The sequence below is a fragment of the Salmo salar genome, chromosome ssa05, assembly GCF_905237065.1.
Source record: "Salmo salar chromosome ssa05, Ssal_v3.1, whole genome shotgun sequence".
Taxonomy (NCBI): Eukaryota; Metazoa; Chordata; class Actinopteri; order Salmoniformes; family Salmonidae; genus Salmo; species Salmo salar.
In genome coordinates this window covers 72,897,419-72,921,870 of record NC_059446.1, presented here as the reverse complement: position 1 = coordinate 72,921,870, position 24,452 = coordinate 72,897,419, and the positions used below count along the sequence as shown (strand labels likewise).

General features: G+C 44.4%; 2 protein-coding genes across 7 annotated transcripts; both read right to left on the bottom strand.

Annotated features, from left to right (window-relative positions):
- Positions 1-318: 318 nt before the first annotated feature.
- On the bottom strand, positions 319-10,677 carry LOC106605827 (splicing factor U2AF 65 kDa subunit). Of its 4 annotated transcripts, XM_014201790.2 has the most exons (13): positions 10,087-10,677; positions 9,610-9,672; positions 9,270-9,411; positions 8,582-8,620; positions 7,950-8,059; positions 7,613-7,764; positions 6,561-6,677; positions 4,646-4,784; positions 4,359-4,438; positions 3,888-4,028; positions 3,305-3,391; positions 2,779-3,030; positions 319-2,672 (listed from the first exon to the last, which is right to left on the bottom strand). In XM_014201790.2, exons 1-13 carry the CDS (start codon positions 10,133-10,135, stop codon positions 2,538-2,540), a joined length of 1,506 nt encoding a protein of 501 aa, XP_014057265.1. In that variant the 5' UTR covers positions 10,136-10,677; the 3' UTR covers positions 319-2,537. The 4 variants fall into 4 exon arrangements, with proteins under 4 accessions (XP_014057265.1, XP_014057266.1, XP_014057267.1 ...); XM_014201791.2 differs by lacking the exon at positions 8,582-8,620; XM_014201792.2 differs by lacking the exon at positions 9,610-9,672 and having other exon boundaries at positions 10,087-10,676.
- A 292-nt stretch (positions 10,678-10,969) lies between these two features.
- Positions 10,970-23,841, bottom strand: cc106 (Coiled-coil domain-containing protein 106). 3 transcript variants are annotated; one of them, XM_014201776.2, is made up of 9 exons: positions 23,668-23,841; positions 23,024-23,103; positions 22,802-22,900; positions 22,391-22,621; positions 21,511-21,567; positions 21,103-21,351; positions 16,507-16,677; positions 13,059-13,362; positions 10,970-12,214 (listed from the first exon to the last, which is right to left on the bottom strand). In XM_014201776.2, the coding sequence occupies exons 2-9, from the start codon at positions 23,091-23,093 to the stop codon at positions 12,157-12,159; spliced, it is 1,239 nt and encodes a 412-aa protein (XP_014057251.1). In that variant the 5' UTR covers positions 23,094-23,103; positions 23,668-23,841; the 3' UTR covers positions 10,970-12,156.
- Positions 23,842-24,452: the final 611 nt, after the last annotated feature.

Genomic DNA, 24,452 nt, shown 5'->3' with positions numbered 1-24,452 from the left:
AAGCCAAGTCTATTTGCACTGTTAGTCAACTCCTGCTTTTCAGTGTGTGATATCCAGAGAGCAACAGAAATCCTGTTACAGCAACTTTTGAAAACGAGAAACTATGTGGCCTCCCGAGTGGCACAGTGGTCTAAAGGCACTACAAACCCTGGTTCAATTCTAGGCTGTATCACAACCAGCCGTGATTGGGAGTCCCATATGGCGCCTCACAATTGGCCCAGCGTCGTTAGGGTTAGGCCGTCATTGTAAATAAGAATTTGTTCTTAACTGACTTGCCTAGTTAAATAAAGGTTAAATAAAAGATCCACACTTCTATTATAAACTACATGTGGTTTTAGCCATTTTTTATTCCATTAATTCACATTTTCCCCCCAAAAAGATTAAATTAAAACGACATGGTAACATTTAAAAAGTAAATTTTAGAAAGGGAGGAAGTCACATTTCACTGGTATTGCCCAACTCTAGGTCTGAACACAAAGCATCATGGGAACTCCCTCAACCCCATAGTGTAACCAGTGGTCCTTGAAGTCGTAATGACAAAAGGTTGAGGGAGATGAGGAAGAAGTGAGACCATATATACAGTTGAAGGGACAACCTTTTGATGAGTATGAACATTTTGTTGAACATTCCAATAGAACCTGTCCAAAAGACTGCACTCCCCTTCAGTTATTAAAGAGATTCTTTTTTTTTTATCTCCATCTCACCCTCTGTGACAACAAACCCATTACTTAACAGAAGAGGTATACAATCACACAATACTACCTGACTTTTATGGTTACTAAAAGCCTGATAACTTGGTCAAAGTAAATAGTGCATTTTATTTGTGGGCAGTAGAACAGGAAACATTGGTATTAGTCTTTATACCTTTATTTTGTCTGCTGAGGTGAGAAGTTACACAAACACTAACTGGGCCAAAGAGAGCTTTCTGTATGAGCGGTCCGATATTCTATTCTAGGTAGGTTTGAAACAGGAAGCAAAACAAAAGAAACTCATTCCAGACAAAGCAATACAATAGTAACTTGAATATTGACTACAATCTCAAATCATTACCTGAAAAGACCAAAGCATGAAATGACTCCATGTATTGACAAACTTGCTAAGCAGACATGAATGAGTACTCCGCATATTTTACTCTCGAATGTGACATGAAAAATAACATTGAGGCTTTTAATCAGAACCAGATCAAGCCCTACTCAACACCAATCCAATATTTACCACTCACAACTCAAAAATAACAATTCAGAACTTCAAAAGCCTGCCTTTCCCCTCTCCCAGTCTCTCTTAAGGGTAAGGGTGTAGGGACAGAATTATTTTGCCTGCTAAAAATGGCGATGGATAAATTCACACTAGATGAAAGGTTTCAATCTAAAAAGAAACAACCTTCAAAGAGACACAGGCAGTAATAAAAATGTATGGTACTCAAACTCTGGCCCTGGTGACAATGCAAGGTGTGACAGTATACACAACAGCTGACATTCAGATAAATGAGTCCAATATGACATTGGAGTTGGTTATGTATAGTTACAGCCTCTCCCGCTCTCGCTACACACACAGGGTGAGGGAGGGGCTTAGTCTGATGTACATGGAAGAAAAGAAAAGAGGAAATGTAAAGGTCCAAATCTGAGAAGAAAGGAAAATCACAAAACGAGGCCATTCCTGTCAATATCTTTCCATCCTATCCTGTCAATAGCTTTCCATCCTATCCTGTCAATAGCTTTCCATCCTATCCTGTCAATAGCTTTCCATCCTATCCTGTCAATAGCTTTCCATCCTATCCTGTCAATAGCTTTCCATCCGATCCTGTCAATAGCTTTCCATCCGATCCTGTCAATAGCTTTCCATCCGATCCTGTCAATAGCTTTCCATCCGATCCTGTCAATAGCTTTCCATCTGATCCTGTCAATAGCTTTCCATCTGATCCTGTCAATAGCTTTCCAGCTTTCCTTCCCACAACAATAATCTGATCATGTTATCTACATTGGTGGGTCAAATAAAAACTGTCACCACCTCCCTCTCCCCCTATGAAATGATGAATACTCCTCTGTCCATCCATCTATCCACCACTCTTATAGAGTAGACCAGTCCACTTCCCTCTCCACACCTTCCTAAAGTACTTAAAACAGGCTCCCTCCATTTAAATACAAACCATAAGGTGTGGCAAGACCCCCCCCCCCACCAGAATGACCCATCTCTTTCTCAAAGTATAAAAATCATTTACCCCTGACCTGTTACTACACACAATTCACAAAAATCTTTCAATCCCCCCCACCCCTCCCTCCCTCCCATGACCCTCTTGGTTTTCATCAGAATACAAACCCTTCATCTCTCCCTTCTCTTTTGCCCAATACCAAATGGATCCCCAGCCCCTACCCCTGGGTACTTCTCTGAACTCTACCTGGCCTTCTGATGGACTAGGTGAAACATTATGTCGCTCACACCTTTTCAGGTCAAAACAAGTGCCTAGATGGTGGGGGGTTAGGGGTCGATTTGAAATATGGCAATCCACCCCCCTCACTATCCTCGTCTGTCGCCATCCTCTACCAGAAGTCTCGGCGGTGGTAGGCATCAGGGTCGCAGTATTTGGTCACCACCACCCGGTTGGCAAACTTCCTGCCCGTCAGACCCTGCATGGCCTTCTGGGAGTCAAACACTGACATGAACTCCACAAAGATCTATAGGACAGAGGGGGATAGAGAGAGGAAATGTAAGGAGGTTCAATGGAGATCATTCAAAAAGGCATAGTCATAAAGCTGACAGACAGAAGCCCCTCTCTCTCACCTTGCCAGTGCCAGGGACCTCCAGCCCATCCACAGGTCTGGGGATCTCGATGCTCTTGACCTGGCCGTACTTGCTGCACTCGTCCCTCACATCCTCCACGATCTCCTCGTATTCCTCTTCATCCACCAGCTCCTCCACAGCCACCATATTCATCAGACACAGCACCTCAGTGGGCAGGCCGGCCATCTGGGTCATTGAGCTGTTCATCAGGCCCGGCACCTGCAGCGTCACCGGGGTCTGGTTTATACTTGTCTGGAGGGGAGAGAGGAGGGTTGGAGAAGGAGTGTTGGTGGATACAGAACATGCCGTGAGGGATTGGAAAAGTAAAACAGACACAGCACAGGCCGCCCCAAGGGCACAACATATGCTCCCCCTCGCCTCTCTCTGCTCTATCTAAGATCCTCTGCACAAGTGTATCTTTCTCAGATGTCCTGAAGGCTCCCTGGACCAAGCGTTTCCCCTCTACCTTCTACTTCCCTCTCTCCAGTAGCACTCTATTCCCAGCCTGCCCAGATCTCAGTCTCACCAGAGTGGCGTTCTTGGATCCCACGCTGGCTCTCTGCACCAGGAGCTTTTTATCTCCCAGCTGCATGCCGTTGAGTCCTGCTATGGCCTGTGGGGACAGGGCATCTCCAAGTGGTTAATACAGCTGTCAATCATCAGCAGGGACAATCCCCAGGGTCTATGCACTTCTACACTATATATTAAAATTCTCCCTTTCAAGAAGCCAATCAAAGGCTGAATTTAGAATTTTTACCTTTCTAAAGATGGTCATTTTATAAGGTTTTATTACATTCTTACTGCAATTCAGTTCAATCATAACAGATTACCCTGAAATATTGGGAGTGTAACCATATGAAATCATTTTGTCAAGAGTTACATCTCTTGCTGTGGGGGCTGAAGTATTATATATGAAACACATACATTTTATTAATAATATCTCAAGAGCAATATAGTTCCCCTTTAACATTCATTCACATTTTTATTGATATGCAAGTAATTAAAAATGTGAAGAGATACTGCAAAAATGTGAAAAATAAAAAACTGGATCAAATCCAAACCCATAACATGGTGTGTGAAGAAGTAAAGTGAAGGGGTTGGTTAGCTACCTGATTCTCCATGGTGATCTGGTCGTTCAGGTTGACATCTACATACTCACAGAACGCATAACCCTTAGACAAACCTGTGGCACTATCCTTGACCAAGTTAAAGGCCTTGAGAGGCCCAAACGATGTCAGGAGCTCCTTCACCTGGAGAACACAGAGAGAAGGGGTGAGATTACCATAGAGATCAGAGGAGAAAGATGGGAGGGACAGGGGAGAACAGTCAGACGAGGAGAGGAGACATTGTTGGACACTTAACATCTCAGACTATTGGAGGTCTTTCAAGCTGTCTGGCTTCCATCAGTGTTACTCCAGTACACTGCTAACCGCGTCCAGCATTGACTAGGCATGTGAGGAAACAGGAGGTTTTCACTGGGCCAGACAGACGTCACGGGAGGTGAGCAGCCAGCACACCCCAGTATGTGGCTGCAGGTGACCTGGTTAGAAGGCTAAGCTGGTTAAGGTTAGCTCACTGACCTGGTCATCATTCAGGTAGTTGGGCAGGCCCCCGATGAACAGCTTGTGGGCCGAGTCAGGCACCACTGTGGACACCACGCCTACACAGACAGAGAAGGAGAAAAGTTATTTAAAGTCAACCAAACGTTGATATTAACAGCCTACATCCAGTCTGATCCTATAGAGACGGGTAAATAGTTCAAGTAGGCCAGACTAAGAAGGGTTTAAAGATGAACTAAATAGAGAGTGAAGCAGCCAGAGACGTTTGGACAGTAAACCGACAGACAGAGACAGACAGGCGGACAGACCAGGCACGTAGACGCTGGGGTTCTCGCTCATGCCGGGCAGAGGCTGGTAGTCATGGGGACGGCGGATCTTCAGACTCTGTCCCTGGAAGATGATGCCATCGAACGCCATGGCCTGGGTTGTCTCATCCACTGAGCGGAACTATGGGACAACAAACACAGACCAGGTTTTACAAAGGTAGAGGGTTAACCTGTCTGGGCTAGGAGTGCATTCTAACGAAGATCAGCAAAGGTAATACAATTTTTCTAATACTAATTCTGAGTTTAGTGTGCTCGAACTTGGCGGGTGTCTGAATAGCTCACCGTGATGGCTGAGCTATGTACTCAGAATATTGCAAAATATTGTGCTTTCGCCGAAAAGCTATTTTAAAATCTGACATAGCGATTGCATAAAGGAGTTCTGTATCTATAATTACTAAAATAATTGTTATGCATTTTGTCAACGTTTATGAGTAATTTAGTAAATTCACCGGAAGTTTTCGGTGGGAATACATTTTCTGATCACACGCCAATGTAAAAAGCTGTTTTTTGATATAAATATGAACTTGATTGAACAAAACATGCATCTATTGTATAACATAATGTCCTAGGAGTGTCATCTGATGAAGATCAAAGGTTAGTGCTTCATTTAGCTGTGTTTTGGGTTTTTGTGACATATATGCTTGCTTGGAAAATGGCTGTGCGATTATTTTTGGCTATGTACTCTCCTAACATAATCTAATGTTTTGCTTTCACTGTAAAGCCTTTTTTTAAATCAGACAATGTGGTTAGATTAACGAGAGTCTTATCTTTAAAATGGTGTAAAATAGTCGTATGTTTGAAAAATTGAAATTATTGCATTTGAGGTTTTTGTATTTCACGCCACGCGGTTCCACTGGCTGTTGAATAGAGTGGGACGGTCACGTCCCACCTAGCCCATAGAGGTTAACTTTCACCTGTCAGATTATTTCATAAAGCTCAGATAAAAGGGCCGAACAGGCCCCCATTAACATCGATGGGTCTGCAGTGGAGTGGGTCGAGAGTTTCAAGTTCCTTGGTGTCCACATCACCAACGAACTATCATGGTCCAAACATACCAAGACAGTCATGAAGAGGGCACGACAAAACCTTTTCCCCCCTCAGGAGACTGAAAAGATTTGGCATGGGCCCCCAGATTCTCTAAAGGTTTTACAGCTGCACCATCAAGAGCATCCGGACTGGTTGCATCACAGCCTGCTATGGCAACTGCTCGGCATCTGACCATAAGGTGCTACAGAGAGTAGTGCGAACAGCCCAGTACATCGCTGGGACCAAGGTTCCTGCCACCCAGGACCTATATAATAGGCGGTGTCAGAGGAAAGCCCATAAAATTGTCAGACTCCAGTCACCCAAGTTATAGACTGTTTTCTCTGCTACCGCACGGCAAGCGTTACCGGAGCGCCAAGTCTGGGACCAAAAGGCTCCTTAACAGCTTCTACCCCCAAGCCATTAGACTGCTGAACAATTAATAAAATTCACCACCGGACAATTTACATTGACCCCCCCTTGTACACGGCTGCTACTCGCTGTGTTTGTTACCTATGCAGTCACTTCGCCCCCACCTACATGTACAGATTACCTCAACTAGCCTGTACCCCCGCACACTGACTCGGTACCGGTGCCCCCTGTATAGAGCCTCATTATGATTCTTCTTATTGTGTTACTTTATACTATAACTTTTATTTTAGCCTACTTGGTAAATATTTTCTTCTTCTTGAACTGCACTGTTGGTTAAGGGCTTGTAAGTAAGAATTTCACAGTAAAGTCCACACTTGTTGTATTCGGCGCATGAGACAAATAAAGTTGGATTTCATTTGAGAAGAAGTCTGTTTTGGACTATTGAGGAAGGTCACATTTCTTCTCCAGTATTGAGTATTGTCAAGTGGGTGTTGAGACCCACCTCGAGGAAGGCAAAGTTCTTGTCCTGGTTGATCTGAACAGCGAGGACGGGGTTTCCTGGAGCCTGAGTGAGACCGCCCAGACGCATCTGAGCATTGAAGAAATCCATCATGGACTCCTACACAGGGAGAGGGAGAGACATTGAGGCAATACTCTGGAAAAGACTCACTCCAACAACAACAGTATTTATTATGCACTCTCTGATCCCGTGAGCTTGAAATACTAGTTGACAGAATCAGATGGCCCGCCCCTAGCCTTAACCTGACAGAATCAGATGGCCCGGCCCCTAGCCTTAACCTGACAGAATCAGATGGCCCGCCCCTAGCCTTAACCTGACAGAATCAGATGGCCCGCCCCTAGCCTTAACCTGACAGAATCAGATGGCCCGCCCCTAGCCTTAACCTGACAGAATCAGATGGCCCGCCCCTAGCCTTAACCTGACAGAATCAGATGGCCCCGGCCCCTAGCCTTAACCTGACAGAATCAGATGGCCCCGGCCCCTAGCCTTAACCTGACAGGATCAGATGGCCCCGGCCCCTAGCCTTAACCTGACAGAATCAGATGGCCCGCCCCTAGCCTTAACCTGACAGAATCAGATGGCCCGCCCCTAGCCTTAACCTGACAGAATCAGATGGCCCCGGCCCCTAGCCTTAACCTGACAGAATCAGATGGCCCCGGCCCCTAGCCTTAACCTGACAGAATCAGATGGCCCGCCCCTAGCCTTAACCTGACAGAATCAGATGGCCCCGCCCCCTATCTTTAAACTGTCAAGGCACTACGGTGAACTTTTTACAAGGATCACGTGAAAAATGTAGGCGCAAACAAAGACATTAAAAACACAATGAAAAAGATTTGAGGAAATAAAAGCTAGAATACTTAATTTCTCTAGGCACACTGGTCCTCCTAAATAAAAATTCCAGGTCGCACAGCTACATATTCAGGCACATATACGAGTAAAATGGCGGCACTGTAGAACCCTGTTAACATGCATCTCCTTTTACCTACTACATCTCTCTGATCTCTGTCCCTACATCCATCCAGGAGCTAACTGACCTCTGTGATGCCGAAGGGGATGTTCCCCACATAAAGCCGACGGGCCTGTCTGGTCATCTGGCTTCCCACCACAGGGACAGGAGTGGGGGTCACGGCCAGGCCGTCTGGGGTCATGGTGGGCAGCAGGGCCGTGGCTGGGATCTGACCCGCAGCTTGAGGAGAAGTCACACATTTAAAACACAACATTCATACAGCTTCCAGAACAAGATAGTATTAGTAAGACCTCAGTTAAATATGAGGCCAAACAAGGGTCAAAGAGTTGAATAGAGTAGATGAAAATAGGAGAGAGAACAAGGGAGAGAGGAAGAGGATGATGAAGTGAGGCCTCCTCTCTTACCCTGCATGGCTTTGTACTGCATCACACTGATGTGTTCAAAGCCAGGAGGAGGGACGTCCCAGTACTTCTTCACTTTGTTCTTCTTCTTCGTTTCACGGTGCGGGGAACGACTGATGGAGAGAAAATAGGACAGGAGGAGTGAGGACAGAAAGACCAACAAAGGAGTGCAGGGAGAAACAGATGAAGTAAAATGACAAATAGAAGTCATTACTTGTGATGTCCTCTGAGTCAAGCCTTATACAGACCTTTAGAGAAACCTACAGCTTCTCTTTAACCCATCTATGACAAACACCAGGTTTACACTTCTGAATTCATGTTTTACAGTATTATACATTTTACAAATACAAGTGATTTCAAATGAAATACTACTTTTAAATGACATTTACAGTGGATGATGTCACAAAGGCCTACAAATCTAACCCATTATTACAAAGTTGACCCTACAGTTTCATTTTTCTCTCTCCATAGAAACCCCTTACTGAAACCTTCCCACACAATGGTATACACAGGATATAATACGCTGTCGTAAACATTAGTGGATAGTACACAATCAGAGGAAAGATCACTTGCTAGAGTGACGAGTGATATTGTAATAATGCAGAAACAAGCTCTGTGTTAGTTTGCTGTATTACCTTACAGCAATCTCTTGGGGTTGTTGTTGGGATGGTGAGCTGAAATGACATTGGAAGGAGTTCACATTTCATTTCACTCCAACCCTGGTCACAGGTAGTTCCACTGCAGGAAGTGGAACTAGAGTGCAATTGGAAATTAGCCCCAAGCCACTGTTTGTATGAACTTCACATAGATCCTAAAGGATTGGATAGGCATAAGCAATATGGTCTTCTGCTGGAGCGCTCACCACATCCAGTCCTTTCAGATCTACTAGTAGGGCCTAGGGATAGGGACCGATTTGGAATCTTCTACAGAACACTGAGGTCTAGTAAGTGTACGCTATGGCTCTTTCCACTAAAACAAATGCATCCTAAAACAACTTCAGGGACCAGGTGTTGAATGTTCAATGTGTGTGAACACTGTCTGCTGTGGGTCTTCCGCCACAAAGTTGCATCTCACTGTCAGGACAATAGGTAGGCTACCTCATACAGAGGAATAATGCTGTGTATCAATATGCTTGAGAGCTTTCTATTTCAGATGCAAACTTTTTACGAGGTACAGTCAGTGTTGCCTGGGTTGCTTATTTTCCAAGTGTCCTGATACTGTTCACTCATCAGGTGTGCAGATAGCCCCACTCTAACCAGTACCTGCACGTAACTAGGTCTCTTACACACCTGAGTGTGTGCAGTAAGACAATGCTGTAGTTACCTGCGTCTCGGTCTGCGCTCCTTGCTGTCTCCACGGCGATCCCTGCTGCGTCTGTCCTTGTCTCTGCTCCTCCTCTTCCTCTCTCTGCTCCGGCTGCGAGAGGGGGAGCGACGGTGGTGGCGGTTCTCCTTGTCCTTCTCCGCTGGAGGAAGGGAAAGAAAAGGGAAGGAACGGTGAAGCAATAGAAAGAGGGAGGATGGGAGGAAAGAAAACAGAAAGGGAGGAAAGAAAACAGAGGGGGAGGAAAGAAAACGGTTGAGTTAAAATAATATAGCTATGCAATTAAAACAGACGCTTTTATCCAAAGCGACTTAGTCATGCGTGCATACATTTTACGTACGGGTGTTCCCGGGAATCGAGCGCACTATCCTGGCGTTGCAAGCGCCATGCTCTACCAACTGAGCTACAGAGGACCATAGAGATGGGGAGGAGAGAAGATGGTACAGGGGGCAAGAGGATGGACACCGTTACGTGTTTACTTTCATAGGATATAGCTACTGTATGGCCAAGAGATGTTAACTTTTCATGGATTAATATTGGCACTGGCAACTTCAACACATTCAGAACTGGAAAACGTCAGCTGGCTCAAAACAGGGCCGATTAGTGACAAATATCGTTACTTTTAAACAATGGGTTAGCTAGTTATAGCCACACGAATGTGCCTGGGACGACAGCTGCGACAGTGTGGACTCTAGCAGACAACGTTACTACCAGCTAGTTATCCAGCTCGCGATCTTGTGTTGTGATGATAAGCGATTGCTAACTAGCTAGTTTAGAAACTGGTTATAAAATATAAGTGATTAACTAGTTAGCTTACCTTGTTTGTTTTCAGACAGTTGTCTCTCGAATTCGTCGAAATCCGACATGGCCGTTTCTTATTTGCTAGCCCTAGCTAGGTAGTTAGTTGTGGCTGTAAAATGGACGGGAATGCTGAGCGGTCGCTAGCTTGCGAAAAAAAGTGCACAACACACTTGGTAAAACGCTAACTAAATACACACCACTAATGCAACGGTTTAGAAATATAAAAATAAACAACTCCAGGTGAGTTAAAGATGTGGTTCTAGTTTACACTAAGAACTGAAAATAACATTGACGAAGAAAACGTGTTATCATGTGCTAGTTAGATAAAGCAAAGTCCAGGCTGGGGCCTGTTCTTGAAGGAGTCGTGGTAGCGAGCTAATGCTAACTAGCAAGTCGAGTGAATAAGGATATGCTGGTACAATTGCACATCCAATGTTATGCTGTTCGTCCTGTTGATGTTGCAACGATGTTTGGCATCGTCCCAATATATGTTTTTCAATTAAATGTATACAAGGAGAAAATACGGGATATGTTCGGTATGCCCGCTTTTTGCGTTTCGTCTCCCAGGCCCCCCTTGACACCGGAAGTTGATATACACATTTTACTTTTAGCGCCCCCTTTGGGCCTGTAATTCAACCTACAAAACATGTAAATACAGTATATTCTCTTTGCCCTAGCACCAAACAGGAAGTTCTTACAAAATGCATGGTATTTTCTAACAATGGACATTATAGTATGCATTGGATACATGAAAGATAGATATCCCTTTATTGATTTCAGAAACAACCTCTCAGATCTGTGATTACAACAGAAAGGCGTTTGACCCAGGGGAGCAGCGTTTGTTTTTCCTAGCATCTCCCTATCTACACACTCATTGAGAAACACACATCAAATCATGATTTTTTAAGAAATCAAAATGCTTTAATGGCATTTCTGTTTTTACAGTCCATACAATTTGTATAATCAACCAAACATTTTCAGTTTTTGAATATAGGCTACTCCTCGTGATTCTTGAAGAGAAATACAATATTAAACATTTTTTAAATGCTGCACACACAGATACCGGTATCTTAAATGATACAGGTTGTACTGCACCGTTCAGTAAATTATTGGTTCCTTATTAAAGTCAAAATGACATCTCTGACCCGTATAAAAGGTGTTGTAACATAACATGATTTCAGCAGTTGTACACACTGATACCTGTCAGTGGGTGAGTTTGTGTTGTGAATAAGTAAGACATGAAGTTTAAAGTGAGAGGTACCCTTTCACACACTCAGACAACCTGGGGTCTCAGCAATTCCTTGTACCAGTATAATAAACACACAATATACCACTATATTACACCATCGCCAATACTACTGCTATTGTTTTTTAACATCATTATTAAGTTCAACAACAGCTCTGTCTAAACAACTGACCAACAAGAGTTCATTTCACATGCAATTGTAATGGGGAACTGGTGATTGATATTGATTTACATAGACATGTTCAAATAAAAATCAACATTTGTATTTCGTCCCTTTTGTGGAAATCACTGAGCTTATTGGAACACAAAAAAAAGAGAAGCGTAATAGTATGCAATCTAATTGCGATAAATTATTCTCAAGCAAACAAAGTATTGCAGTAGAGGACTGAAAAAAGAAAGCACAAATCTCAACTGATGGTGAAATAGCACAGTGAATCATACTACTATTATAGTAAAAAACGAATCTTCGTAGCACAGTACAAAGGGTACGTGATGTTACACTACACCACACTTCAGTCAAATTACACATCTCACAACTGTATGCTACAGTGGCACTTTACAGTGACAGAAAATATTCTGGTGCAACAAAAAAAGTGATGTATTTGTGGTACAACAGCTTAGCCTCACAGTAGCACTGTTCCCAAAACTGGCCCCATCCTCCTTCCAAAGCAAAGAGTATCTGCTTATTCTGTTGTTCTGGTGCAGACACAACACCAGTGGTCAGTCAGCTAACTAACTTCCTTTGTTTCAGAACCTGGAAGCTTTCTGACAGAACACTGGAATGATTCTACTAAAGGATTGAATCTGAGCAATAGAGTGTGCAACTACTCTTTGCTTTGTTCAGTTTGTGGTCGCGTGAGTTTCCTTCTCTTTAAGAGAATCCTCTCCTCCTTTCAACCTGGAGAAATGAGAGACAGATCCAAAATCACTAGGTGTGGGCTTTTTTTTATATCTAAATAAAGTCATCATTTAAGTGCACAAATAATACACTTGTTTTTGAAGTGCTAGGAAAAAGAGGAGGGAATGTTATCCAAACAACAAACATTTATCTGTAAATAAAGATGTATTTATAGTACTGGCATTGCTTTTGTGAGTGTGCAGAATATGACACCACTTTTACATGAAGACACTAAAAGGTGAAATGCTGACAGCTCAAAATAGATGATCGTCAAAAAAGACCGTATTACCTCAAATAGTCAGCATGGCACTTATTTCAAGTATGATGAAAATAAAGAGCCAGTTTGGAATGCTACAAATCTATGATTTGATCACTGTACCTTCATGCTGCTACTGTAAGTAATTGGGAGAAGCACGGCCTCTTCAGACAATAGCACCACTTCTTGGCATTGGCAAAATGGGGCCCTACGTGTCAAAATTGCACTGAAATACAGTACTACAAAGTTCAATAGTACTCTGGTCAGAAATAAGGAATGCCATAGTTCATGACCTCTGCTTCAAAAGGATTCTGAACAAATAGTTAAGAATAGAAAACAAACTCTGTACGGGATGGGCAACAACCTCCCCTACATATCCAGCGCTCCCATACACAAATCTTAACTTTCCATAAATGTCTGAATCTTAGGGAGATGGTTGAATGACAACCTTCTCCAGAATTCCCACCCTGCTCTTCTCCATGACAAAATGAAGCCCTCCCCCCCCCAGAGCACCCCCCCATCCCCTTGGCCCCTAGATTCCCCTCATCCCCTAGGCCCCAGCGTCCCTCCCCCCATCAGTGTCTGAACCTGTAGGAGATGGGTAGTAGCAGGTTGTTCTTCTTCAGGGCCTGCACCCTGCTGAGCGTCTCCTCATCCAGGGCGACGTAGCAGCGCCGTGCGTAATCCAGCAGCTTCTCCTTGGACGGGTCAAACTCGCCCACCTCCGCCACCTTCTCCGGGGCCACCAGCAGCATCTCAGCGATGGGCGTGGTGGAGGCCACCGTGTTGCGGTCTACGCCGTGGATCTGGAAGGCCTTAGACATGTTCTTCAGCCGCTGGTAGGTCAGCAGGATCTTCTTGTAGCGAAACAGAACCCCTGCAGCGTCTTTGACTAGAGGGGGAGGAGATGGAGGGAGGTGGGGATTGATTAGGCCTACTTCAAGGAAGGAAAGAAGCATTTCCAAAGCATTTTTTTATCTATTGTTTTTTTATTTCACCTTTATTTAACCAGGTGGCCAGTTGAGAACAAGTTCTCATTTACAACTGCGACCTGGCTAAGATAAAGCAAAGCAGTGAGACAAAAAAAACAACAACACAGAGTTACACATGGGATAAACAAAAGTACAGTCAATAACAATAGAAAAATCTATATACAGTGTGTGCAAATGGAGTAAGGAGGTAAGGCAATAAATAGCCCATAGTAGCGAAGTAATTACAATTTCCAAATTAACACTGGAGTGATAGATGTGCAGATGATGATGTGCAAGTAGAAATACTAGTGTGCAAAAGAGCAAAAAAAAGTTAATAAAAACAATATGGGGATGAGGTAGGTTGTTGGATGGGCTATTTACAGATGGGCTGTGTACAGCTGCAGCGATCGGTGAGCTGCTCAGATAGCTGATGCTTAAAGTTAGTGAGGGAGATATAAGTCTCCAACTTCAGCGATTTTTGCAAATCGTTCCAGTCATTGGCAGCAGAAAACTGGAAGGAAAGGCGACCAAAGGAGGTGTTGGCTTTGAGGATGACCAGTGAGATATACCTGCTGGAGCGCGTACCATGGGTGGGTGTTGTTATGGTGACCAGTGAGCTGAGATAAGGCGGAGCTTTACCTAGAAAAGACTTATAGATGACCTGGAGCCAGTGGGTCTGGAGATGAATAAGTAGCGAGGGCCAGCCAACGAGAGCATACAGGTCGCAGTGGTGGGTGGTATATGGGGCTTTGGTGACAAAACGGAAGGCACTGTGATAGACTGCATCCAGTTCACTGAGTAGAGTGTTGGAGGCTATTTTGTAAATGACATCGCCAAAGTCGAAGATCGGTAGGATAGTCAGTTTTACGAGGGTATGTTTGGCAGCGTGAGTGAAGGAGGCTTTGTTTGCGAAATAGGAAGCCGATTCTAGATTTAATTTTGGATTGGAGATGCTTAATATGAGTCTGGAAGGAGAGTTTACAGTCTAGCCAGACACCTAGGTATTTGTAGTTGTCCACATATTCTAAGTCAGAACCGTCCAGAGTAGTGATGATAGTGGGCGGGCGGGTGGGCAGCGATTGGTTGAAGAGCATACATTTAGTTTTAATAGTGTGTAAGAGCAGTTGGAGGCCATGGAAGGAGTGTTGTATGGCATTGAAGCTCATTTGGAGGTTTGTGTCCAAAGAAGGGCCAGATGTATACAGAATGGTGTCGTCTGCCTAGAGGTGGATCAAGGAATCACCCGCAGCAAGAGCAACATCATTGATATATACAGAGAAAAGGGTCGGCCCGAGAATAGAACCCTGTGGTACCTCCATAGAGACTGCCAGAGGTCCGGACAACAGGCCCTCCGATTTGACACACTGAACTCTATCAGAGAAGTAGTTGGTGAACCAGGTGATGCTGTCATTTGAGAAACCAAGGCTGTTGAGTCTGCCGATAAGAATATGGTGATTGACAAAGTCGAAAGCCTTGGCCAGGTTGATGAAGACGGCTGCACAGTACCGTCTTTTATCGATGGCGGTTATGATATCGTTTAGTACCTTGAGCGTGGCTGAGGTGCACCCGTGACCAGCTCGGAAACCGGATTGCACAGTGGAGAAGGTACGGTGGGATTCGAAATGGTCGGTAATCTTTGTTAACTTGGCTTATGAAGACTTTGGAAAGGCAGGGCAGGATGGATATAGGTCTGTAACAGTTTGGGTCAAGAGTGTCTTCCCCTTTGAAGAGAGGGATGACCGCGGCAGCTTTCCAATCTTTAGGAATCTCGGACGATACGAAAGAGAGGTTGAACAGACTAGTAATAGGGGTTGCAACAATGGTGGCAGATAATTTTACAAAGAGTGGGTCCAGCTTGTCTAACCCAGCTGATTTGTACGGGTCCAGGTTTTGCAGCTCTTTCAGAACATCTGCTATCTGGATTTGGATGAAGGTAGGCTTGGGCAAGTAGCTGCGGGGGGTGCGGAGCTGTTGGCCGGGGTTGGGGTACCCAGGAGGAAAGCATGGCCAGCCGTAGAGAAATGCTTATTGAAATTCTCGATTATCATGGATTTATCGGTGGTGACAGTGTTTCCTAGCCTAGGTGCGCTTATTCACCATGGACTTTACAGTGTCCCAGAACATTTTGGAGTTAGAGCTGCATGATGCAAATTTCTGTTTGAAAAAGCTAGCCTTTGCTTTCCTAACTGAATGTGTGTATTGGTTGCTGACTTCCCTGAAAAGTTGCATATCGCGGGGACTATTCAATGCTAGTGCAGTACGCCACAGGATGTTTTTGTGCTGGTCGAGGGCAGTCAGGTCTGGAGTGAACCAAGGGCTATATCTGTTCTTAGTTCAAAATTTTTTGAAAGGGGCATGCTTATTTAAGATGGTGAGGAAATTACTTTTAAAGAACAACCAGGCATCCTCTACTGACGGGATGAGGTCAATGTTCTTCCAGGATTCCCGGGCCAGGTCGGTTAGAAAGGTTAGAAAGGCCTGTTCGCAGAAGTGTTTTAGGCAGCATTTGACAGTGATGAGGGGTGGTTGTTTGACCGCGGACCCATAACTGATGCAGGCAATGAGGCAGTGATCGCTGAGATCCTGATTGAAAACAGCAGAGGTATATTTGGAGGACAAGTTGGTCAGGATAATATCTATGAGGGTGCCCATGTTTACGGATTCAGGGTTGTACCTCGTGGGTCCCTTGTGTGAGATTGAAGGCATCTAGCTTAGATTGTAGGACGGCCGGGGTGTTAAGCATATCCCAGTTTAGGTCACCTAACAGAACAAACTTTGAAGATAGATGTGGGGCAACAATTCACATATGGTGTCCAGGGCACCGCTGGGAGCTGAGTGGGGTCTATAACAGTAAGAGACTTATTTCTGGAGAGATTCATTTTTAAAATTAGAAGCTCGTACTGTTTGGGCATAGACCTGGAAAGTATGACAGAACTCTGCAGTAGATTGCAACTCCTCCCCCTTTGGCAGTTCTATCTTGACGGAAAATGTTGTAGTTGGGGATGGAAATCTCAGAATCTTTGGTGGAACATGAAATGAGTAACATGGCTGCCATTGTCCCTCACCTCTCTGCCTCTCCCTGGTGATTCGGAAGACCCGCCTCCTCTTCATCCCAGGGTGCCCACCGCTGCTCATGCCCTCTGACATCACGTCCTCTCCTGAAATCATTTCCTCCTCGTTCATGTAGCCATCCTGCTCCAGGAACTCCTCGGCCTCCCCCAGGAGGGACAGGGAATCTGAACAGACAAACAAGACCTGATAAAAAAACAACTTTAGACTAGAGGTGCTAGGCTAGAGGTGCTAGACTAGAGGTGCTAGACTAGAGGTGATAGAGGTGCTAGACTAGAGGTGCTAGACTAGAGATGCTAGACTAGAGGTGCTAGACTAGAGGTGCTAGACTAGAGGTGATAGAGGTGCTAGACTAGAGGTGCTAGACAGGAGGTGCTAGACTAGAGGTGATAGAGGTGCTAGACTAGAGGTGCTAGACTAGAGGTGATAGAGGTGCTAGACTAGAGGTGCTAGACTAGAGGTGCTAGACTAGAGGTGATAGAGGTGATAGACTAGAGGTGCTAGACTAGAGGTGCTAGACTAGAGATGATAGAGGTGCTAGACTAGAGTTGCTAGACTAGAGGTGCTAGACTAGAGGTGATAGAGGTGCTAGACTAGAGGTGATAGACTAGAGGTGCTAGACTAGAGGTGATAGACTAGAGGTGCTAGACTAGAGGTGCTAGACTAGAGGTGATAGACTAGAGATGATAGAGGTGCTAGACTAGAGGTGCTAGACTAGAGGTGCTAGACTAGAGGTGATAGAGGTGCTAGACTAGAGGTGCTAGACTAGAGGTGATAGAGGTGCTAGACTAGAGGTGCTAGACTAGAGGTGCTAGACTAGAGGTGATAGAGGTGCTAGACTAGAGGTGCTAGACTAGAGATGCTAGAGGTGCTAGACTAGAGGTGATAGAGGTGCTAGACTAGAGGTGATAGACTAGAGGTGCTAGACTAGAGGTGATAGACTAGAGGTGCTCATAGTTTGGATTAGAGATTGACACAGTGAACATTTATTCCTGTCCCATCTGGTACTGTCCATTTTTCTCCCTGTACTGTCCTGATTAGTGGTGTGGAAAGTACCCAATTGTCATACTTGTGTAAAATTAAAGATACCTTATTAGAAAATGACAGTAAAAGTGAAAGTCACCCAGTAAAATCCTACTTGAGTAAAAGTCTAAACGTATTTGGTTTGAAATCTACTTAAGTATCAAAAGTAAATGGAATTGCTCAAATATACATAAGTATCAAAAGTAAAAGTATGAATAATTTCAAATTCCTTATATTAAGCAAACCAGCATGCACAATTGTCTTGTTTTTTATTTTTATTTTACGGACAGCCAGGGGCACACTCTAACACAACATTTACAAACGAAGCATTTGTGCTTAGTGAGTCCACAATATCAGAGGCAGTAGGGATGAGCAGGGATGTTTTCTTGATAAGTGTGTGAATTGGACCATTTTTTGTCTTGCTAAGCATTCAAAATGTAAGGAGTACTTTTGAGTGTCGGGGAAAATGAATGGAGTAAAAAGTACATTATTTTCTTTAGGAAAGTAAAAGTTGTCAAAAATATAAATAGTACAGGTAAGTAGAGATACCCCCCCAAAATACTTAAGTAGTACTTTAAAGTATTTTTACTTAAGTACTGTACATCACTGGTCCTGATCCCAAAATAGTTCTATAACCCCGGGAACTTTCCTGTCCCATCCAGATAAAAATCCCAAATTTTTACGCACAGAAATGAGAAATAACTTCCTCCATTAGCTGCTCATCTCTGTCCCCCACTCTGCGTGTGATTAGCCATCATCAATGACTGTATACAGTGAGGGAAAAAAGTATTTGATCCCCTGCTGATTTTGTACGTTTGCCCACTGACAAAGAAATGATCAGTCTATAATTTTTATGGTAGGTTTATTTGAACAGTGAGAGACAAAATAACAACAAAAAAATCCAGAAAAACGCATGATTTGCATTTTAATGAGGGAAATAAGTATTTGACCCCTCTGCAAAACATGACTTAGTACTTGGTGGCAAAACCCTTGTTGGCAATCACAGAGGACAGACGTTTCTTGTAGTTGGCCACCAGGTTAGCACACATCTCAGGAGGGATTTTGTCCCACTCCTCTTTGCAGATCTTCTCCAAGTCATTAAGGTTTCGAGGCTGATGTTTGGCAACTCGAACCTTCAGCTCCCTCCACAGATTTTGTATGGGATTAAGGTCTGGAGACTGGCTAGACCACTCCAGGACCTTAATGTGTTTCTCCTTGAGCCACTCCTTTGTTGCATTGGACGTGTGTTTTGGGTCTTTATCATGCTGGAATACCCATCCACGACCCATTTTCAATGCCCTGGCTGAGGGAAGGAGGTTCTCACCCAAGATTTGACGGTACATGGCCCCGTCCATCGTCCCTTTGATGCGGTGAAGTTGTCCTGTCCCCTTAGCAGAAAAACACCCCCAAAGCATAATGTTTCCACCTCCATGTTTGATGGTGGGGATGGTATTCTTGGGGTCATAGGCAGCATTCCTCCTCCTCCAAACACGGCGAGTTGAGTTGATGCCAAAGAGCTCCATTTTGGTCTCATCTGACCACAACACTTTCACCCAGTTGTCCACTGAATCATTCAGATGTTCATTGGCAAACTTCAGACGGGCATGTATATGTGCTTTCTTGAGCAGGGGGACCTTGCGGGCGCTGCAGGATTTCAGTCCTTCACGGCGTAGTGTGTTACCAATTGTTTTCTTGGTGACTATGGTCCCAGCTGCCTTGAGATCATTGACAAGATCCTCCCGTGTAGTTCTGGGCTGATTTCTCACCGTTCTCATGATCATTGCAACTCCACGAGGTGAGATCTTGCATGGAGCCCCAGTCCGAGGGAGATTGACAGTTATTTTGTGTTTCTTCCATTTGCGAATAATCGCACAAACTGTTGTCACCTTCTCACCAAGCTGCTTGGCGATGGTCTTGTAGCCCATTCCAGCCTTGTGTAGGTCTACAATCTTGTCCCTGACATCCTTGGAGAGCTCTTTGGTCTTGGCCATGGTGGAGAGTTTGGAATCTGATTGATTGATTGCTTCTGTGGAATTGTGTCTTTTATACAGGTAACAAACTCAGATTAGGAGCACTCCCTTTAAGAGTGTGCTCTAATCTCAGCTCGTTACCTGTATAAAAGATACCTGGGAGCCAGAAATCTTTCTGATTGAGAGGGGGTCAAATACTTATTTCCCTCATTACATTTTTACATTTTACATTTTAGTCATTTAGCAGACGCTCTTATCCAGAACGACTTACATTAAAATGCAAATCAATTTATAACATTTTTGACATGTGTTTTTCTGGATTTTTTTGTTGTTATTCTGTCTCTCACTGTTCAAATAAACCTACCATTAAAATTATAGACTGATCATTTCTTTGTCAGTGGGCAAACGTACAAAATCAGCAGGGAATCAAATACTTTTTTCCCTCACTGTATATGGTAGCCATAGCAACTGGTTTGTTTGGCTGCTGCTCAGCGCTCATGAGACAGTTGCCTGCAGTTCACACACAGCTGATAGCAACCCCATTACCCGATTTTGGCCCTCAACCAGATTAAATGGCCGGAGGCCGTATCTGCCACCCTCTGGCCATCCTACTCTTTACTTCAGATGGCACGGGTTTAGTTAAATATGCAAACAATTGGCCGGTAATGTTGTTGGTGGAGCAGCTATGCCGCTTCATGCCGCTTGTCCCGCTCTCCGGTTGGTTCCCTGTACTCGGTTCCTTCGTTGTCAAAGACAACTCCATCACATTTAGCTAAAACATCGCTCATTCCTTTTAATGGTTCTAATGTTAGTAATGGGGCATTGGCTGCAACAAGATATTGCAATTCCTCTCTTGAAGGCTTCATCACTCACTGATGTACGTTGGCATCTGAGGTAAAGTAGGGACTGGCTAAAACTGGTGCAAGGAGCGAGAGTAAGCCTAACCCTCCCCCCAAAAAATATTTGTATAACTATTCCTGTACTGCGACTGTTCCTGTGGACTGTCGATCCTGTCCAGTCCTGTCCTGAATTTGACCCTGGAACTTCCCTCCAATTCCGTTTAATTTTTTTTACTCCCTTTTCTCCCCAATTTCGTGGTATGCAATTGGTAGTTACAGTCTTGTCTCATCGCTGCAACTCCCGTACGGACTCGGGAGAGGCAAAGGCTGAGAGCTGTGCGTTCACCGAAACACAACCCAACCAAGCCGCACTGATTCTTGGCACAATGCCCACATAACCCAGAAGCCAGCCGCACCAATGTGTCGGAGGAAACACCGTACACCTGGCGACCGTGTCAGCGTGTACTGCGCCCCGCCCGCCACAGGAGTCACTAGTGCGCGATGGGACAAGGACATCCCTGCCGGCCAAACCCTCCTCTAACCCGGACGATGCTGGGCCAATTGTGCGCCGAACCATGGGTCTCCCGGTCGTGGCCGGCTGCGACAGAGCCTGGACTCGAACCCAGAATCTCTAGTGGCGCAGCTAGCACTGCGATGCAGGGCCTTAGACCACTGCACTACTCGGGAGGCCTCTGCCGGAATCCCTTGGCACGTGCAAGAGTCCTGTTCCCATGTCAACCTCTAGTCTGGATCCCCTTACCTGGCCCTATGCTCCCGTGTGCATTCATGTCACTCATGGTGGCTCTGTTAGCGCTGCTACTGCCACTGCCACTGCTGTGCCCCTGCAAGAGGGTCTGGGAGGCCCCGGAGCTGAACATGGAGCTCATCGCGGCCATCTGATTGGCTATCGTGCTGGAAGTGTGGTTTTTGGGTGGGGCCATGGCAGTGGGGGAGGGTCTTCGCTGGAATATCTGACGAGATGTGAAACGCTGTGGCTCGGACTTCTGCTCTGAAAGGGTTAACGAACGGAACAGGAGAAGATCAATGAGGGTGATCAGTGAACTGAGGCCAGTAGTGGTGAGAGGTGATGAGAATGTATAGAATATGCTCTGGATCTAGATACATCATGAACAACAAGGGACTACTGAGGTCATAAAGCAATCCTTACCAGCTGGCCGCTCCCCCTCTCTCCTCGGCTTCCATTCAAAACGTCTAGTGTCATAGCCTGTAGGAGGAAAAACAACGGTTCCCGAGAATAAATCTATGCCTGTAAAAAGTATGTTCTCTTACATGCTGACCAAACCAGCTCCACGCGTGCGTCTGCATGCTGATTTTGTCTATCCCCACCAGACACGTTCACGACACGCAGGTTAAAATACCAAAACCAACTGTGGATCAACTATATTAATTTGGGGACAGGTCGAAACACACATGAAATTTTCATGGACATTTAGCTAGCTTGCTGTTGCTAGCTAATTTGTCCTGGAAAATAAACATTGGGTTGTTATTTTACCTGAAATGCATATGGTCCTTTTAAGAATTTTTACCTATGTTGAGTAATACAAAATCGTGTGTTCTCTACTCTGACAATTAATCCACAGATAAAAAGGGGAAACCTAGTTAGTTTTTCTCCTTGTTCATTCTTCTTCTTCTGTGGAGTTTTATATGGCGGTTGGCAACCATATTTAAGGTACATTACCACTACCAAATAGATTGGAGTGTGGACCTCCATCTTTCAATCACCCACATGGGTATATGCTCCAAAAAACCAAGAAGAGAAGATGGGAGAGGCGCGTCTTGCAGCACATCAAGCGTCTAAAATAGAACCAAGTTCTGGCTACGGAGGCGCTGGTTGAAGCGCACAAGCAGTTGGGATGAAATTATTGAATGACATGTGTACATTTATTGAGCAACACTCGTGCACACAATGTGGGTGGTGTGGTTAGCATGGTAGAACTTCTCTAATCACAATACATCTTTCTCCATCATGGTTGTGTCCCCCCAGCGTCCATCCTGCTTCCCAAACCCTCTCCATGCCCCTCGCTCACCGTTGCTGTACTGGCTCTCGCTGGGGCCCTGGTTCTGATGGCCCTGGGTCTTGGTAGAGAAGATGAAGCGGTCCAGCTGGCAACGCAGGAAGTCCCTCTCCTCCTCCAGGTCCTCTATGCGTTTGTGCAGCCACGAGTTCTTCTCCAGGGAGATCTGCAGCTGCGTCCGCAGGTTGGTGATCAGCAGGTACGAGCTGCCTGGTGGGGGGGCGCCCGAGGGAGGGGGCGACTCTGAGAAACACACACAGGAAGTTATGGGTCAGGGAATAAATATTAGGATAAATCTTAATCACTAACCGATTCACACCGGAGAAACCAGGTGAGTGGACTCACTGGACTGTCCTTCATTCAACTACATTAATCTATGGTATGGGTTCTGATCTAGTAGGAAATAAATGCTTTGATATGAACCGTCAAAACTCTGCTCATTCTGATTGAAGAAGCCTTGCTGCTCAAAGTTGTTCTCCTCAAAGGGAATGGAGATTTCATAGGCATCCTCGTTCTTCGGAGCTACAGAGGGAGAAATATGCAGTAGGCATTATTATGGATAAATAACTGTTATCACTTTGTCATGAAGAGGTAAATACACAGCTATATCAATGATGCAGATTTTACAAGGTTTCATAATCTTACTCTGCATGGGGTGGGAGCCTGTGTGGCTCTTGGAGGTAGGCAAAGCTTCATTAATATTTCCCTCCTGCATCTCGTGCACCCTTCATTGTACAGAAACAATACAGGTTTATTAATTTATTACATTTGGCACACAACATCCAATGATGGAAAACAACTCCCACTGACGATGTTTCGTTGCAAATGAAACAGTATGCAGTCAGTTTTGTAATAACTTCGAAGTGTTGCCTTCAGCTTGCTAACTAAGCATTTGTGGATGCAATTATGCCACTAGAAATGTAATTACTAGTAGTTACTGTATGGCAATTCTCAGCAGAGATGCAGAATAACTTACCTACTTATTTCTCACAGATCGCTTTATTCCTCTTTGTCTAACGTTACACTTGCGAGCGTACTAGCAAGTTATATTAGCACATTATACATGATGTTCGTTGCTGACATATGCTAGTTTGCAAGATGTAGCATTATAATAAAACAATGGACACGTTAGCTAGCTATATATCGAATTGCCATAAGGACTCTGCTAATCTTACACAGGCTAGCTAGATAATCAGCAGCTAGCTTTTTTACTAGTATCCAGCTAGCAGCTTCTTTTACGCACAAACTATTTTCTGGTGGAGTTCTCCACAAATCAATGATATACGAACCGTTATTCAGTCGTTATAACAATGTATTTCATATGTAAATCCCGTTCATTCTGTCCACTTTCGTACCTAGCTAGAACAATAACAATATAGCGTTAATTTTACAAATCTTGTTTACGTCCTTTGCCGTTATTTCCGGTTACCTAAGGGAGAGTCTATAATTTACCGAAATGTAGTTTGTAACGAAAAGGCGCTGCTGTACAGTCAGGATCCCGTCCCAGTTGTCGGTGTCAACCCAGCTTTCGCACTGTAAATCCATATCTTTATCAATGGAAAGTTCTTGTGTATTGTATTATTATTATTATTAAATAAGAACACAAATTATATACTGAACAAAAATATAACGTGTAAAGTGTTGCTCCCATATTTCATGAGCTGAAATTAAATATCCCAGCTAATGTTCCATAAGCAAGAAAATCTTATTTCTCTCAAATTTTGTGGACAAATTTGTTTACATCCATGTTAGTGAACATTTCTCCTTTGCCAAGATAATCCATCCATCTGACAGGTGTGGCATATCAAGAAGCTGATTAAACAGCATGATCATTACACAGGTGCAGGCCACTCTAAAATGTGCAGTTTTGTCACATAACACAATGCAACAGATGTTTCAAGTTTTGAGCAAGCGTGCAATTGGCATGCTGACTGCATGAATGTCCACCAGAGCTGTTGCCAGAGAATTTAATTGTCATTTCTCTACCATAAGCTGTCTCCAATTTCGTATTTAGAGAATTTGGCAGTACGTCCAATTTGCCTCACAACCGCAGAACACATGTAACCACGCCAGC